We start from the raw sequence: 16,910 nt of genomic DNA, 5'->3' as shown, positions 1-16,910 counted from the left end.
CATACATGTCAAACTCCGGCCCGCGGGCCAAATCTGGCCCTCAGAGCCATTAAATTTGGCACTCAAATAGTTTCTCCACTTTATATTATGTTTGGCCCACTCTAGACCACCAAGGGAACAATATTGGAGGGGAAGCCCTAGATCGCCAGGGAAGCCATATAGGGGAGGGAGGTGGAAAGCACTAAACAACTGTATAGGTGAGGGTGGGGGCTACTAGACACCAGGGAATTGTATAGGGGAGGGTGGGGGCCTCTAGAAACCTGGGAACTGTATAGGGATTGGAGGGGGGCCATTAGACACCTGGGAACTTTATAAAGGAAGGGAGGTGGCCAGTAGACATTGAGGTTAGCTCGTGACTAGGTCCCAGTGTACAATTTCGACCCACTTTGCATTTGAGATTGACACCCCTGACTTAGGGGCACCTCCCTTTTGGAATCCAAATCTGCATGGCTGAATTAGAAGTTATTGAATCTTTGTGCAGGGTCTACACAGTAGATATAAAAAAATATATATATATATGAGGTACAGTTAGTAACAAAACTATGTTAAAGAGAAACTCCAACCTAGAATTGAACTTTATCCCAATCAGTAGCTAATACCCAGTTTTACATGAGAAAAATAATGCTTTTCACAAACGGACCATCAGGGGGAGCTGTATGATTGATTTTGTGCTGAAACCCCTCCCACAAGAAGCTCTGAGTACCTGGTACTCTGGGCAAACTGCCACAATGTAACAATGTTCACGGACAGGAATTAGCTGATACAGCTGTCTCTAACAGCCAAAACAGCTAGGAGCAGCTACATAACCTGCCCACAGTAAAAATGTCACCATGTAATAAATGTCAGAATGTAAATCGGGGAGAGGAAAGATTTTACAATGAGCAAACACTGACTAAATCATTAATACATAATTATGGTAAAAAATGAAGCACTTTTTTTACTACATTATTTTCACTGGAGTTCCTCTTTAAGTGCTGCAGCAGCTGTCAGCACTATATAAATTGTTGTAAACATTTTTACTATGACAAATTCATTAAGAAAAGCAGCATGGCTTGCAATTTGCTGCCAATCACTGCAACTATCACATGGGGCATAAAACCTAGTAAACAATGGCAAGGTCAATTAACCAATCCCTGATAAGCACCCACAGTGAAAATGTTTGATTCTCCACAAACAATAGATGTATAATTGAGATTTTTCCAGAGCCATACTAAATGAGACCTATTCAGTTTACATGTATATCTGAAAAAGAAAATAAACAACGCTTGTTCTGCAAATAAAGTATTTTTGACTGGTGCACTTTCTAGAATATTCGAACCATATGGCTCAGTGCAAATCCGTGAGAATGAAAGATGCTCTTATTAACATACCACAACTTGGTCATTCACTTTGACAATCTCATCTCCAGGAAGAATTCCTTCACAAAGGCTGGCTGGAGACTAAATAAAGGAAGAAAGCTGGTAAGCTAAGAACAACAAGTATGCACACATTATGCAGTAAAACAAAAGAGTATACAGGGAGTGCAGAATTATTAGGCAAATGAGTATTTTGACCACATCATCCTCTTTATGCATGTTGTCTTACTCCAAGCTGTATAGGCTCGAAAGCCTACTACCAATTAAGCATATTAGGTGATGTGCATCTCTGTAATGAGAAGGGGTGTGGTCTAATGACATCAACACCCTATATCAGGTGTGCATAATTATTAGGCAACTTCCTTTCCTTTGGCAAAATGGGTCAAAAGAAGCACTTGACAGGCTCAGAAAAGTCAAAAATAGTGAGATATCTTGCAGAGGGATGCAGCATTCTTAAAATTGCAAAGCTGCTGAAGCGTGATCATCGAACAATCAAGCGTTTCATTCAAAATAGTCAACAGGGTCGCAAGAAGCGTGTGGAAAAACCAAGGCGCAAAATAACTGCCCATGAACTGAGAAAAGTCAAACGTGCACCTGCCAAGCTTGCCACCAGTTTGGCCATATTTCGGAGCTGCAACATCACTGGAGTGCCCAAAAGCACAAGGTGTGCAATATTTAGAGACATGGCCAAGGTGAGAAAGGCTGAAAGACGACCACCACTGAACATGACACACAAGCTGAAACGTCAAGACTGGGCCAAGAAATATCTCAAGACTGATTTTTCTAAGGTTTTATGGACTGATGAAATGAGAGTGAGTCTTGATGGGCCAGATGGATGGGCCCGTGGCTGGATTGGTAAAGGGCAGAGAGCTCCAGTCCGACTCAGACACCAGCAAGGTGGAGGTGGAGTAATGGTTTGGGCTGGTATCATCAAAGATGAGCTTGTGGGGCCTTTTCGGGTTGAGGATGGAGTCAAGCTCAACTCCCAATCCTACTGCTAGTTTCTGGAAGATACATTCTTCAAGCAGTGGTACAGGAAGAAGTCTGCATCCTTCAAGAAAAACATAATTTTCATACAGGACAATGCTCCATCACACGCGTCCAAGTACTCCACAGTGTGGCTGGCAAGAAAGGGTATAAAAGAAGAAAAACTAATGACGTGGCCTCCTTGTTCACCTGATCTGAACCCCATTGAGAACCTGTGGTCCATCATAAAATGTGAGATTTAGAAGGAGGGAAAACAGTACACCTCTCTGAACAGTGTCTGGGAGGCTGTGGTTTGTGCTGCACGCAATGTTGATGGTGAACAGATCAAAACACTGACAGAATCCATGGATGGCAGGCTTTTGAGTGTCCTTGCAAAGAAAGGTGGCTATATTGGTCACTGATTTGTTTTTGAATGTCAAAAATGTATATTTGTGAATGTTGAGATGTTATATTGGTTTCATTGGTAAAAATAAATAATTGAAATGGGTATATATTTGTTATTTGTTAAGTTGCCTAATAATTATGCACAGTAATAGTCACCTGCACACACAGATATCCCCCTAAAATAGCTAAAACTAAAAACAAACTAAAAACTACTTTCAAAAATATTCAGCTTTTATATTAATGAGTTTTTTGGGTTCATTGAGAACATGGTTGTTCTTCAATAATAAAATTATTTCTCAAAAATACAACTTGCCTAATAATTCTGCACTCCCTGTAGAGTACAACTGCCAAAAAAAGGATAAATAATACACTGAAATAATTTATAGGATGTAAGAGTTGCAAAAAACCCCCACAAAAAGCAGTGTATAGACCATAAACTAAAGCAAGGTACACAAAATAGTGAATTATTAGCAATACTTATTAATGATTTTTTTTTTTAAATGTTAACTGATCAACACTGACCTCGTCTACCGTCCGGCAAACAAAATGTTGTCCTGAAGAAGTGGACTTAATCTCAAGGCCCTATGATAGGCAAATGAATTAGGATGAAGTTAATATACCATGCCATAATTGAAAACCTTTTTTTCTCAGGAAGCAAACGTCCCTGCTATAGACAACAATGGTAAGTGAGAACAACAAGTAATGTGTAAAACATGCACATTCCATTTCCTCACATAGCTTAAATATTTTGGTAGTTTCTGTTCCAGGCATTTTACTGTCCTCCTACACAAAGGCTCCTTTTCCACTAGGTGCGGTGCCGTCCCTTCTGATGAACCGCACATAGGCTGTGACAAGCAAGGTAACATGAAAGTCAACCGTTCACGTTAGTTAAGGTGGCCACACATCTAGCGATTTGGCTGTACAATTGACCATGCGGAGGCCACGGACAGGTAATGTATATCTTTCAGTGGCCGGGGGGGAAGGGGGACATTAAAAATTGGGCAGACAGCATCGGGACAGCGAGGCGGTCGGATGCGGCGTCACAAGGCCGATTCCTGATCAATTTCAGCATGAGCATCAGCCTGTGGTGTATGGGCAGCCAACATATCTCTCCCTAATCAGATTTGATTAGAGAGAGATTTGTCTCTTGGTTGAATCTGCCTATCATCACTAGGTGTATGGCTACCTTTAGAGAAACACATCAATTGCTTTATTTTTTCCCAATGAAGTTCACCAAAACTAAAACAATTAAAGTATTTTAATGAGGCATTACAGTACTCAAATTCGAAAACTGGTCACATTTCCAGTCCTAAAAGCTGAAAAGTAAATTCTCACCAAGCTGTGTGAAGGATCTGGATATAGCTGCACTGACTCCAGAGTTGCTGTCTGGCTGAGGAGACTCTCAGGGCTGTAATTCAGAACACTCTTACATATGCCACAGATATTCTCACACTGCAAAGAGAGCACGGTTTAAGTGTCAAGCTAACCAAGGAAAATTAGACTAGAGTCCAGAGAGAGAATAAAAATAAAGTGAAACAGAAAGATGCTAACAAAAATAAGTATGTTAAAAACACTAGAGAGATGTAAGGCATTAACAAGATACAAAAATAATATATACTGTATGTATACCCACTGATCAGCCTAGTAGGCCCCCTTTGTGCCACCATTACAGCTCTGTCCCACTGAGACCTGGCCTCCACAAGTGGCATCTGGCACCAAAACATTAACAGCAGATCCTTCCAATACTCTGCCATCGTGAAATGCAGAACAGGTGTACATAAATGGTCTGCAACAATCTTAGGTGGTAAGTGTCAAATTAAATGCAAGCATAACCTTTCAGACATCTCCAATAGAGTAGATATTAGATTCCATAAAAACTTCGAGCTGGATACACTTTACTGAGCACTGGCTATATATTATATTATATATATATATACATACATAAAAACACACACACACACACACACACACACACACACACACGTGATCTTGTTAACTTATTGGCAGGAACTGCAGCCAGATGACTAAGCACAGATTCATCACAGTGCCTTACGCAATAGATAGAATATTAAGAGACTGTCACTACCTCCTGAAAGCATTCATTACAGAATAAGGCCAATAACAATCAAACTGAACACAACGTTTACATGAAAAGGTAGGGGCTTGGTTTGCAGGACGGTGGAATCAATCTCCTCATAAAGTGTCAAGGAAAGTTTGCCCTATTCTGCACTTTGTTACAATCTGATTGTTTGGTAGAAATGGTAGAATATGGGTTTCTTGCAAGGATGGTGAACGAGTGGGGAACATCTGATTTTTTACGTTGCAGGCTCAGAAACATGAGCACATACCTAGCTTACTTTACAAATCTCCACAGAGTGATGGTACATGAGGGACTCAGCAAATGAGGCTTGTACCTGTAACGTAGCTATGCAGGTGCAGGTTTACCAATGTAGCTGCTAATAACAATGACCCACTAACATACGCCATACTATAATATATTCACTACAGCAATTAAACACAGAAATGATACTCACAACAGTTAAAATCCTGGCCTCTACCTGGGGATCTGACCAGTCCTGAAATAAATAAAAGAACTGTAAATAAAATGAGAGCGCTAAATGGTTCTCACATCCCACCTGATAAGGAGCATAATTTAAAGTAAGCATTACTATTACTGTAGCAAAGTTAATTATACATATTTGGAGTTGTCCAAGCAATCACGGATACCAATAACAGTACTAAGTATCCAGACTTGAAAACATCCATTCCAGACTTAAATCCTTACTGTGTCTAGTAAACTGCGGTTCAGCAAAAAACGATTTTGTCACCCATTATTAACCAGTCACTAAAACAAATGGTTTAAATCTCCTGTATGGATTTTAAAGCCAGAATTACTAAAGGTGTAAGTTACAATGGGATTACAGCATCATGAAGAGAAAAAATATAGCAGTCTTCAGCTTACACCACCTCATAGAAAGGTACACTGGGCAAAATAAATACCGGTACTTGGTATCAGAGAAAAACAGATGTCCAGTCTGCAGTCCATAGAAAACATCCTGGCAATCATTTCCAAGAGTATGTTTTGTCTCCCTTCAAAGACACGTACTGGGAAATTGTCCTTTGCTTCTAGTAAGTGTGTGCTGTTGCCCTGGCCTCTGCAATATTTTTGCCCAAGTTGTCATGTGAAACTGGAGCCACAGTTATAAAAATAACCTGCTTACTCACAACACAAAATAAAACATGCATGTAAACACACATGGATATTCAGAGACTCAGGCCCATATGCAATTCACTTTTTCACCTGAGTTTTCACCTAGGAGATAATTTTTCACCTTCTATTTAAAATAACTTTTAAAACACTTTTCAACTAAAAAGTACCAAAAAGTAAATGAAAAAGTACTTAAAAATAATTTTGAGTATTTTCTTGCTTTCTGGTGGCTTAAAATGCATTTTATCGACAAGTTTAAAAATATCACCTAGGAGATAACTCAGGTGAAAAAGTGAATAGCATATGGGCCTCAGGGCCATATGCAATTCACTTTTTCACCTGTCTTTTCTCCTAGGTGATATTTTTAAATGTGTCAATAAAATGCCTTTTAAGCTCCCAGAAGGCAAAAAAATGATTAAAATAATTTTGATAGTACTTTTACACCAACTTTTTGGTACTTTTTTAGTTGAAAAGTACTGGAAAGTTATTTAAAATCAAAGATGAAAAATTATCTGCTAGGTTAAAACTTAGGTGAAAAAGAGAATTGCATATGGGCCTCAGTCTGTTAGGATAGATAGATTAAATAAAGTGTTCTCCCCGGATTTTTTTCCATCCGGGTGGCATAAAAAAGTAGCCGTGTGGAGCGCAACCGGGAAATGCAGCACAACTCTGCTTACAGCATAGGAGGAAAATTAGGAAGCGAGCCGATGACAGCCAGGTGCTCCCCAAAATTGCCCTGGTTGAGCACCTGGCTAAAAAAGCCTGGGGAGAACACTGAGATAGAGATAATATGGCTAAAAAATAATATTTCAAAAATAGTGTGTCGCAACAAAACTGGTTTCTCATATGCAAAGTGCAGCAAGCTCTGCTTCTCTTCTGCACTCTCCAGAATTACACCGGTTGTACATATTGACACTAAACGTCTATCAACAAATCACTTGTCTTCATTATGGGTGACAGTACATCACCAAGCCCCATACAAGCAGTTTGTAATGTACTAAGTTTGTGTTAAAGCGGATGAAAAACGAACTATAACAAGCAACTTGTCTATATAACTTACGGTATCTAAAGTTTAGATAGTTTACACAGCAAATCTAGCTGCAAACAGATTTAATAGAATATTATTATTTCTTCCTGTGATACAATGACAGCAGCCATGCTATTTGTAAACATTACACAGAGGCAGGCTTATCTGCATCTTGAGCAAAAAAAAACCTAACCCCCCCTCCGCCTCTGAAATCTCTGACTAGGAATACCTCCCCCTCCTCCTGCCCAGAATGAGCTCCCATGAGCCCTTGCTACTGTCTGAAAATGCCTTGGCTCGCTGAAAACCTGTGGGCGTGGCTTGTTTAGTTTATAGGGAATTAGAGTATTAATGAAAAACAAAAAAGTATTTGGCTTGAGGAATGCCCTATAAACAATAGGAAAGGAACACAATTATGCAATGAGTAAAAGTTCATCTCGGATCCACTTTAAGAAAATGCTTTAGTTAACTCAAATTTGTATGCAATCGCTTTGTTCACCCCACTGAATTAAAGCTGAAAGTGTGTGTGTGGATATTTGAGATGTTACCCACCATAAGGGCTACTTGGCCAACGCAGTCATTAATGAAGGAGTACTCCTACCCTATGGCTGGGTGTCAATACCCCGGTGTCACCATTGACTTTCATTATGTGCGTTTTATATGCGTTTTGGAAAAATATGCAACAAAACAAGTGTTTAACCACTTAAGCCCGAAAGGGTTGTTTAATTTTTGCATCTGAGCAACTTTCACCTCTCATTCATCTGCCAATAACTTTATCACTACTCATCACAATTAACTGGTCTATATCTTGTTTTTTCCGCCACCAATTAGGCTTTCTTTGGGTGATGCATTTTGCTAAGAATTATTTTATTCTAAATTCATATTAACATGAATATTAAGAAAGAAATGAAAAAAAATAATTATTTCTCAGTTTTTGGCCATTATAATTTAAAATTAATACATGCTATTAAAACAGATCCGAGATGAAAAACTAACTATAACAAGTAACTTGTCTATATATCTTATCTAAAGTTTAGATAGTTTACACAGCAAATCTAGCTGCAAACCGCTTCAGTAGGATGTGGTTATTTCTTCCTGTGATACAATGAGGGCAGCTATGCTGTTTGTATACATTACACACAGGCAAAGCTGATAGCATCTCCAGCTCTCTGCCTGTGACAAATTTACTCTGCTCTCCTCCCCCCTGCCTCTGAAATCTCTTGCTAGTAACCTCCTCCTCCTGCCCAGACTGATCTCCCATAAGCCCTTGCTACAGTGCCAAGGCTCTCTGAAAAAGCTGTGGGCGAGGCTTGTATAGTTTATAGGGAATTAGAGTATTAAAACAAAAACAAAAAAGTAGTAAACTGGCTTTGAGAAAGGCGTCCAAGACCGCTGAAACGCGTAAGCCTATCCTTTTTTACGCTCACGATAGAAGTTGCCACAGGAGGAGTGCTTTATTCTCCTGGGAAGAAGCATAAGTGGAACTGCATAATAGCGGTAACTTGGCAACGGACACGCGAGACACAGGTGACGTCACCAGGAAGTGAACAAGCCGATACCCGGAAGCACTACATTCTACTACGGTGGTGCGGGGAAGCTGATATGAGTCATCGAGCTGACAGCCGGAGCTCTGACTCTTAACCCGGAGTGAATTTGCCACCCTATGGAACACGGACAACAGGGAGCGTGAGTAACACTACAGACGACACGCATACGCAATATCAGATCTCGGAGGTAACCCAATACCATAATTGAAGTACTATTGACTCATATAGAAGAACTGTATATAACCAGTATTAGTAACCATATGAAGAACTACAAACTTGTACGGATCATATACGCATAAAAAAACTTTGCAGTGAACGCGCAGTATACAGAGGATAAAACCACTGAGGGGCTTTTTGATCCTGAATCAACTAAGCATAACCTAATTGGAACTATACTCTTGTAGGAGCCAAATATAGATTATCATCTTATACCTACTGTTTGTTATTGTCCCTTTACAGAGGCAATTTTATATATATATATATATATATATATACAAATCCATAAAGTAAAAAAAAAAAAAAAAAAAAAAAACACCCAACCTTTTTTATAAGCACACATTGGGCAGTCTATGCATGCTTGAGGGTCATGCATGATTGACTTATACTGATTTTTATTGTGAAGCATTTATATGAATTTGAAAGAATTTGGAAATGCTAATGAGCTGGTACTGATTGTCATAACGAATGATTTCTAACTTTTGTCGTGGATATTTTTATATAGGAGGAAATAAAATTATATATGGTTTCACGCACAATTGGCATCATTAAATCACTATTAGTATTATTATTATATAGCAATATACTTGCCCAGCGCAACCTGAGTTTTGCTTTCAGGTTTCATAATTTGTGTGGGAGAGTGGGTACCCACACTTCATTGGTTAGCTGCGGGCAAATCACAAGTAACAAGGGGTTCCCAAAATAAGCGCCCTCCACCTTTTGAGCGAAAAACAAAAAAGTATTTGGCTTGAGGAATGCCCTATAAACAATAGGAAAATAACACAATTATGCAATCAGTAAAAGTTCATCTCGGATCCACTTTAATAACCATGTATTTTATTTGCCCATTTGTCCCGCTTATTACACCATTTAAATTATGTTCCTATCACAATGTATGGCGCCGATATTTTATTTGGTAATAGAGGTGCATTTTTTCAATTTGCGTCCATCACTATTTACAAGCCCATAATTTTAAAAATTATATTAATATAATCCTTTGACATGCATATTTCAAAAGTTCAGACCCTTAGGTAATTATTTACATTGTTTTTTGTTTTGTTTTTATTGTAATTTTTTTTTTTTTTGTATTAAAAGTTGTATGTGGGTAATTTTTGGTGTGGGAGGTAAACAGCTAATTTAAAATGTAAAATAATGTATTAGTTTGATAAAAAATGGATGTGTGTGTAGTTTTACTATTTGGCCACAAGATAGCCACAGTGAAAAAGTCCTGGAAGCGTGATTATACGCTTCCAGCAAGAAGAATGAAGACGGGACTTTTTGTAACTCAGAAAAACCGCATCCTCTGATTAGAGGCTGTCTGTTTTTCTGCAGTGGGCTTCGATTAATGAAATGGGATCTATAATCCCATTCATTGATCGCTGGGCTAACGGCCGGCGGCGGGAGCACGCGCGGCCCGCAGGAGTGCACGCAGCCCAACTGGACGAGAATGTTCGTCCAGTTGAGCTTAAGTGGTTAAAAAAAACTCACATTGCAGAACGCAAACAGATGTTTTTTTTACATTGACATGCATTAGGTACTGTTAAAGGGATACTTAAGTCAAAAATTAAAAATGATTTTTACTCACCTGGGGCATCACTCAGCTCCCTGAAGCTGTATGGTGCCCTCGCAGCCTTGCTCCGTTCCTCCTGTCCCCGCCGGCGGCTACTTCCGGGTTCGGCGACACCCGCCGACAGGCTGAGAACGCGAGTGATTCTCCGCATTCCCAGCCGCTAGATCACCCTCTATTCTGCTATAGCGTATAACATATATACGCTATAGCAGTATAGAGGGTGATATAGCGGCTGGGAACGTGGAGAATCACTTGCGCTCACAGCCTGTCGATGGCTGTCGCCGAACCCGGATGTAGCCGCCGGCGGGGACAGGAGGAACGGAGCGAGGCTGCGAGGGCACCATACAGCTTCAGGGGGCTGAGGGATGCCCCAGGTGAGTAAAAATCATTTTTTTTTTCTTTAAAAGGGACACTTAAGTAAAAAAAAAAAAAAAAATGAGTTTTACTCACCTGGGGCTTCCAATAGCCCCCTGCAGCTGTCCGGTGCCCTCGCCGTCTCCCTCCGATCCACCTGGCCCCGCCGGCAGCCACTTCCTGTTTCGGTGACAGGAGCTGACAGGCTGGGGACGTGAGTGATTCTTCGCGTTCCTGGCCACAATAGCGCCATCTATGCTGCTATAGCATATATCATATACCATATAGCAGCATAGAGGGTGCTAATGTGTCTGGGAATGCGAAGAATCACTCGCGTCCCCAGCCTGTCATCTCCTGTCACCGAAACAGGAAGTGGCTGCCGGCAGGGCCAGGAGGATCGGAGGGAGACGGCGAGGGCACCGGAAAGCTGCAGGGGGCTATTGGAAGCCCTAGGTGAGTAAAACTCATTTTTTTGTTTGACTTAAGTGTCCCTTTAAGTATCCCTTTAACACAGGGCATTTAGAGTGTCTGGGTGTCTCATAAGTTTGCCACCTTTATGCTGTGGGGTGTTCCCCTGGGGATACTGAGCGGGTGATGATGGGGTTACTTTTGTATTGTTTTATTAGAGGGGGGGGGAGTGAGGGGGGCGCCCACGTTTTTCTGATTATCATTCTTTTTCATATATACTACTGCATGTTTCTAATTTTTTTCTGACAGGTCCTCTTGGAAGGGCTTTTGTCCACTCTTGCTTTGAGGTTTCTGTAAAATAGGAACATTTCCATCAAGTTTAGATGTTGTAAATACTTTAAAGGGAACTAAGCACCCTTTCTTTCCCTGGAATTTCTCCTGGCTTGTAATAGCTATTAGGAGCTGCCATGTTTCCTTCTCCCCTTCTGGCCTTCCAAATTCACAGAAGTCACAGAAGCTATCTTCACACATACCCTCTAGATAAGTCCTTTGAAGAAGTTGTACTAATTAGCCACCGCCTCTGTTGATGAAAAGGTATTGTTTACTTCTTGCTAATGAGTAAAACAATTACTTATGGACGGGCAGGCCTGCTGAAGTAGGCTAATAAAACCTGTGCTAAAAACTTTAAATGTAAAAATAAAAGGATAAAATGGAAGCTTTTTTTTCTTTTCTTTTTAATAACGAGACATATTATTGGCATGCATTTTAATTTGCTTTTAATTGAAATGCCCTAGGTGCTAAAAATGGTGCTTGGTTCACTTTAACTGCAATATATCTTATGCATACCAAGTTTTGTATAACTTTTGCAAAATTATTGTTGAATAAAGAGGTACTCAGAACCTGCAGGGGAGTAGATTTCAGCATTTAACTATACCTATCCAGGCTCAGCTGTACAAATACTATTTGAAACACAGCACCCAAATGGCTTTTGTGTGACTTTAGGATTCGGCAGCGAAATAACCCATTTTTAGTCACTTGACTTGAAACAGCTGAGCTGAAGATGGTAACATTACGACCTGCTGGAAGAGCTCCTGCTGCTACTTGGATTGCACCATCATATTGTTTTGACAGATAACATTTCTAGAAGACCGCAGCCCTGGAAAGCAGTGCTGGGGAAAATGGCTGGTGTATGGTTTCCTCAACAGGTTCTTTGAAATTGGTTTGTTTGATAACAGCTAAAAGTAAGCTCTGCCAACCAGCTCCTACACAGGTCTAGGGGAACGTCTGTGCCTAAAGGGGCCCATACACCTAACGATTTTCCTGACAGAACGATGGATTTCCGTCCGAAATCCATCGTTCCCGTCGATCCATCCGTGCGGAAGATTTTTCTCGGGATGGGAGTGCGTCGATAGTGGCGTTCGAATGCCCGACGACCGACGCAATACAGCGGAGATACATTACCTGCTCCGCCGGCGCGAGTCCCCGCTGTCACCACCCAGCTCCCGGCTGGCATCTTCTCCCATCACCTTCCGCATCACGGCATCAGTGTATAACTTCCTGTGTCACTGCAGTGACAGCGGAAGTACAAATAGAGGGCTCTCTATTTGAACTTCCGCTGTCACTGGAGTGACAGAAAGTTATACGCGGATGCCGATGGGAGAAGATGCCAGCCGGGAGCCGATGCGAAGAAGATGCCGGGACCAGGCGGAGAAGAAGACAGCGAACTTTCCAATGATATATAAACCGCCGCCCTACGCCTTTTAGTTTTCGCTATTTTCGCGATTGAAATTGCCACGGCCGCGATTTCAATCACAAAAATAGAGAAAACTAAAAGGCGTAGGACGACGATTTAGGTGTCGCCAGAAAGAGGGGAGAGAGAGCTTTAAAATGATATACATCTTTCCATAGTTAGATGCTCTCTTTCTCCTCTTTCTCTCTCTCCAAAGCTCTCTTTCTCCTCTTTATGGCGACACCTAAATCCGCGCCCTACGCCTTTTAGTTTTCTCTATTTTCGAGATTGAAATCGCGGCCGCGGCAATTTCAATCGCGAAAATAGCGAAAACTAAAAGGCGTAGGGCGGCGGTTTATATATCATTGGAAAGAGGAGAAAGAGAGCTTTAAAATGATATGCATCTTTCCATAGTTTCTGCACTGCTCGGAGTTACTTTAAAGGACACCTGAAGTGAGAGGGATATGGAGGCTGCCATACTTATTTGCTTTTAAACAATACAATACAAATACAAGTATATATTATTTATAAGGTTCTGTTTATTGGACCTAGTGTATAACAAATCCCATATTGTAACATATTGTAAAAAAAAAAAAAAAAAAAAAAAAAAGAAATTACCGTAAACTGGAAAAAAAAGAATAGGCGCGCTGTATCACAAAAGATAAATGTGCATGTTTGAGTGTGCCACAGTCCTGCAGTGAGGGCCTGTTTCCACTATCGCAAATCTGAATGCGTTTTTGGCACGCAGATTCGCACAACCAACACAACTTAATTAGCCTGTTTCCAGGGCCTGTCCTAGACTTTTTGCCAAGCCATGGGTGGGGGGCCGGCGAGCTGGAGGGGGCTGGGTGGGGGTCGGACCCCCCCTCCCTCTCCTGGGTCCCCCGATCTGCACTCCCCCTCCAGCTTTTAAAGTTAAGCAGCAGCCGCTACTAGTAAGAGGCAGCAGGCGGGGGACGACTCACCTCTTCCGCGTTCCAGCGTGCGTTCCACTGTCATCACTTCCTGCAATACCGCCCACCGTATTGTAAGTTGACGGCATTGCAGGAAGTGACAACAGTGGAATGCACGCTGGAACGCGGAAGAGGTGAGTCATCCCCGCCTGCTGCCGCTTACTAGTAGCGGCTGCTTAACTTTAAAAGCTGGAGGGGGAGCGCAGATTGGGGGACCCAGGCGAGGGAGGGGGGGGTCTGACCCCCCACCCTGCCGCTGTGCCCAATACCCCCTTCCTGCCCGCTACCTCCTCCAGCTACCTCCTCCAGCTCGGCGGCTCCCCACACCCACGGACAAGCGGGTGCCGCCCCCCCAGAAGTGCCGCCTGAGGAATTTGTTTCACCCCGCCTCATGTGCGGACCGGCCCTGCCTGTTTCCACTTGTCAGGAAAACAGAGCGTTTTTCTGTGCAGGAAAAATGTGCACAGCAGAGCCATCAGAACTCGCACACCGCAAGGCGGGCCCTTACAGATGCAGGAAGCTGTGTGAGCATGTGTGCAATGTTGTGCGTTTGAGTGCACTTACAGACCTAGACAGGTGTTGAAGCAGAAGATACTGAAAGCTCTTACCAGCTCCAGTTCATGCTCAATGCTCTAATAGTCCAAATGTTCATTCGTGTGGTGACCTGGCTTGCCTTGACCTCAACTACTCTTCTGCTCTCGTTACCGACTTTGACCGGTTACAAAACAATGCTTGTCTGCTACCAATAATGACATTAGTTTATTATACAACTCTTGCATGCCATCAGTACTGACTCTGACCTGTCTGTGAACCTGAAGATAGTTTAAAAAAGCTACAGCTAAGTTTCACGTGCTTCCTCGCTCACGTCACTGTTCTGCGCATTCATAAGTTAGCCATCCATCTAGCGATGTTGGACAGATTCAACCAAGAGACAAACATCTCTAATCAAATCTGATGAGAGATATCTATCGGCTGCCCATACACTGCAGGCCGATCCCGATTTTTAGCATGAAATCTGTCGGTAATAAGCCAGGCACGCCGCGTCCACCGCCTTGACGACCGAACGCCGCCCCCCTAATGTGGAATGTGCCCGCCGTGCACTATACATTACTCCTCTGTGGCCACCACTATCCTCCGCTGGTTCCAGTCTCACTCCATTGTCCATATACAAGCCCCACGTGCTTTCCAGTGTAAGTGTATTAGTGTGTGACATTAGACACGCATCCCCATTACTCCAACAGCCACATGGGGAGCGCATATGGATGAAAAAGTGCGTGTGAAGCCAGCGGAGGATAAGCGTCTGCTACGGACAAGTAATGTATAGTGCACTGGGAACCAGGGAGGGACAGAGCCGGAAGTATCGTTGCGTTCGTCGGTTGTCACGATATCGCTCGCCATTACCGCCGTGCCCCCAATCGAATAAGTCGGCCCTACATCTTGCAGCATGTCCAACCAATTAATGCGACCGATTTCGGCCTAAAATTGGTCGCAATGTCGGTTGGGCACGCACCGACTTTAATCCGATTACAATTAGAATAATTGAATTGGATGGTGGATCGGCCGCCAAGTCGCATGATGTATGGTCACCTTTTATCTAGGCAACCCAACCACTGCTTCAAGCAGTAAAGAACCAGAACCTATTTAAAATGGCCTAGTCTGTACATTCCTAACTTCTGAAAGCAACAGCAAATTAAGCTTGTACCATAGATCCTCCAGGTACTTCCATTAGTTCTGCCTAGTAGGGATTACTGGTAAGAAATGTCCAAACGAACATCACTGCATAGAGGTGCACCTGCACAATACAGTACACAAGAAAAAAACAGGACTGCAAGCAATGCAGCTTGCGCATGATTCCCTTAAAGCCATAAAGTCTCAAGCACTGCAACAAAGGGCAAGTGCACAAGGACACACAGAACTTAGCAACTTGTATGTATGTCCCCATTTTGATTTGATAAGTAAGATACAATACAGGAAACTTTAATGCTCATTCGAAAGACACATACCTTATGCAGCATCTCTGCCAGCTCTACACACAAAGAAATTACATCTCTACAGGCAGAATAGTCATTCAGACGTGTGAACAGATACCTGTAAGTGCAAGCGTTAATTTACAAATGTACCAAGTATACACGTCATCCAACTATATTTAGGAACAATACATTCGGGTACTAGAAGGATGCCAATATTTACATTTACAAATACACTGGAGGTACTTTTTAATAGTGATTTTATATTTAAACTACATGTATTATACACCTATATCAGAATTTCAAGCTCAGGTGATATAGATGCAATTCACCTTTTCTCCTGAGTTTTCTCCTAAGTTATATTTTCAAATTTGTCAATAAAATGCATGTTAAAATCACCAGCAAGCAAGTAAATAATAAAAATAATTTTGATAGTACTTTTTCACCTACTTTTTGGTACTTTTTCAATTGTACAGTGCAGAAAATATATTATAAATAAAAGATGAACAATGATCTCCTAGGAAAAAACTCAGGAACAAAAGTTAATTACATATTGGCCGGTGTGTCTCTATAATTGAGATCATTTTTGAATTACATCAATCTACAACTATAAGCAAATATGCAAAGGTCAAATTGAGATGCAGGCTGGTCCTGCCGTGTTTTTAAATGGTGTTATCGGTTTGGAATTACCGTATATACTCACACATAAGCTGACCCGTGTATAAGCAGAAATACCCACTTTTCCCTCAGAAACCAGGAAAAAGTGATTGACTCGTGTATAAGCCCCCTCCAGTATATCCTCCTTCACAGTAGCCATTTTGTTGTCCCTGCCGGTGACATTTGTGAACTGTTGCATGGACTTCCTCTGTTCACCAGCAGATGTCCCCTCTCACATCAAGAACATTTTGCAATCCTCCTGAAGTTCCCTCTGCCCACCAGCAGAGGTCTCTGTACTGTGGAACTGTGTCTCTGCAGCCTTGGAGGCTGTCACATGACCATCCTGCACAGAATATAAGGCCAGCTCTAGCAGTACAAGGTTGCTAGTTCATTGATGTGGATAGCCCTAGAGCCTGTGTTCTAGTAATTCTTGTTGCTTGCCTCTAGTTGTTTGATTTCTGTTCCTGTAACCTGTATCTGATTCTCGTTTGCCCGATTCTTTCGTGTATGACATTTGCATTGCCTGACTATTTGTTTATTGTTCTGCTGTT

The 16,910-nt window shown here is 41.8% G+C and overlaps 1 protein-coding gene across 3 annotated transcripts in view; it reads right to left on the bottom strand.

The window, feature by feature from the left end:
* The window catches only part of CNKSR1 (connector enhancer of kinase suppressor of Ras 1), a 90,386-nt gene that overhangs the window by 38,408 nt on the left and 35,068 nt on the right, over positions 1-16,910 (bottom strand). For all 3 annotated transcript variants that reach the window (XM_068269212.1, XM_068269211.1, XM_068269213.1), the window contains exons 4-8: positions 15,739-15,823; positions 5,261-5,302; positions 4,062-4,178; positions 3,249-3,308; positions 1,371-1,439 (exon numbers count right to left, since the gene is read on the bottom strand). In XM_068269212.1, the coding sequence (XP_068125313.1) occupies positions 1,371-1,439; positions 3,249-3,308; positions 4,062-4,178; positions 5,261-5,302; positions 15,739-15,823 (373 nt within the window). The remainder of the gene's footprint in view (positions 1-1,370; positions 1,440-3,248; positions 3,309-4,061; positions 4,179-5,260; positions 5,303-15,738; positions 15,824-16,910) is intronic.

Source organism: Hyperolius riggenbachi, chromosome 2 (genome assembly GCF_040937935.1).
Source record: "Hyperolius riggenbachi isolate aHypRig1 chromosome 2, aHypRig1.pri, whole genome shotgun sequence".
Lineage (NCBI taxonomy): Eukaryota > Metazoa > Chordata > Amphibia > Anura > Hyperoliidae > Hyperolius > Hyperolius riggenbachi.
This window is presented reverse-complemented; position numbering and strand designations above follow the sequence as displayed.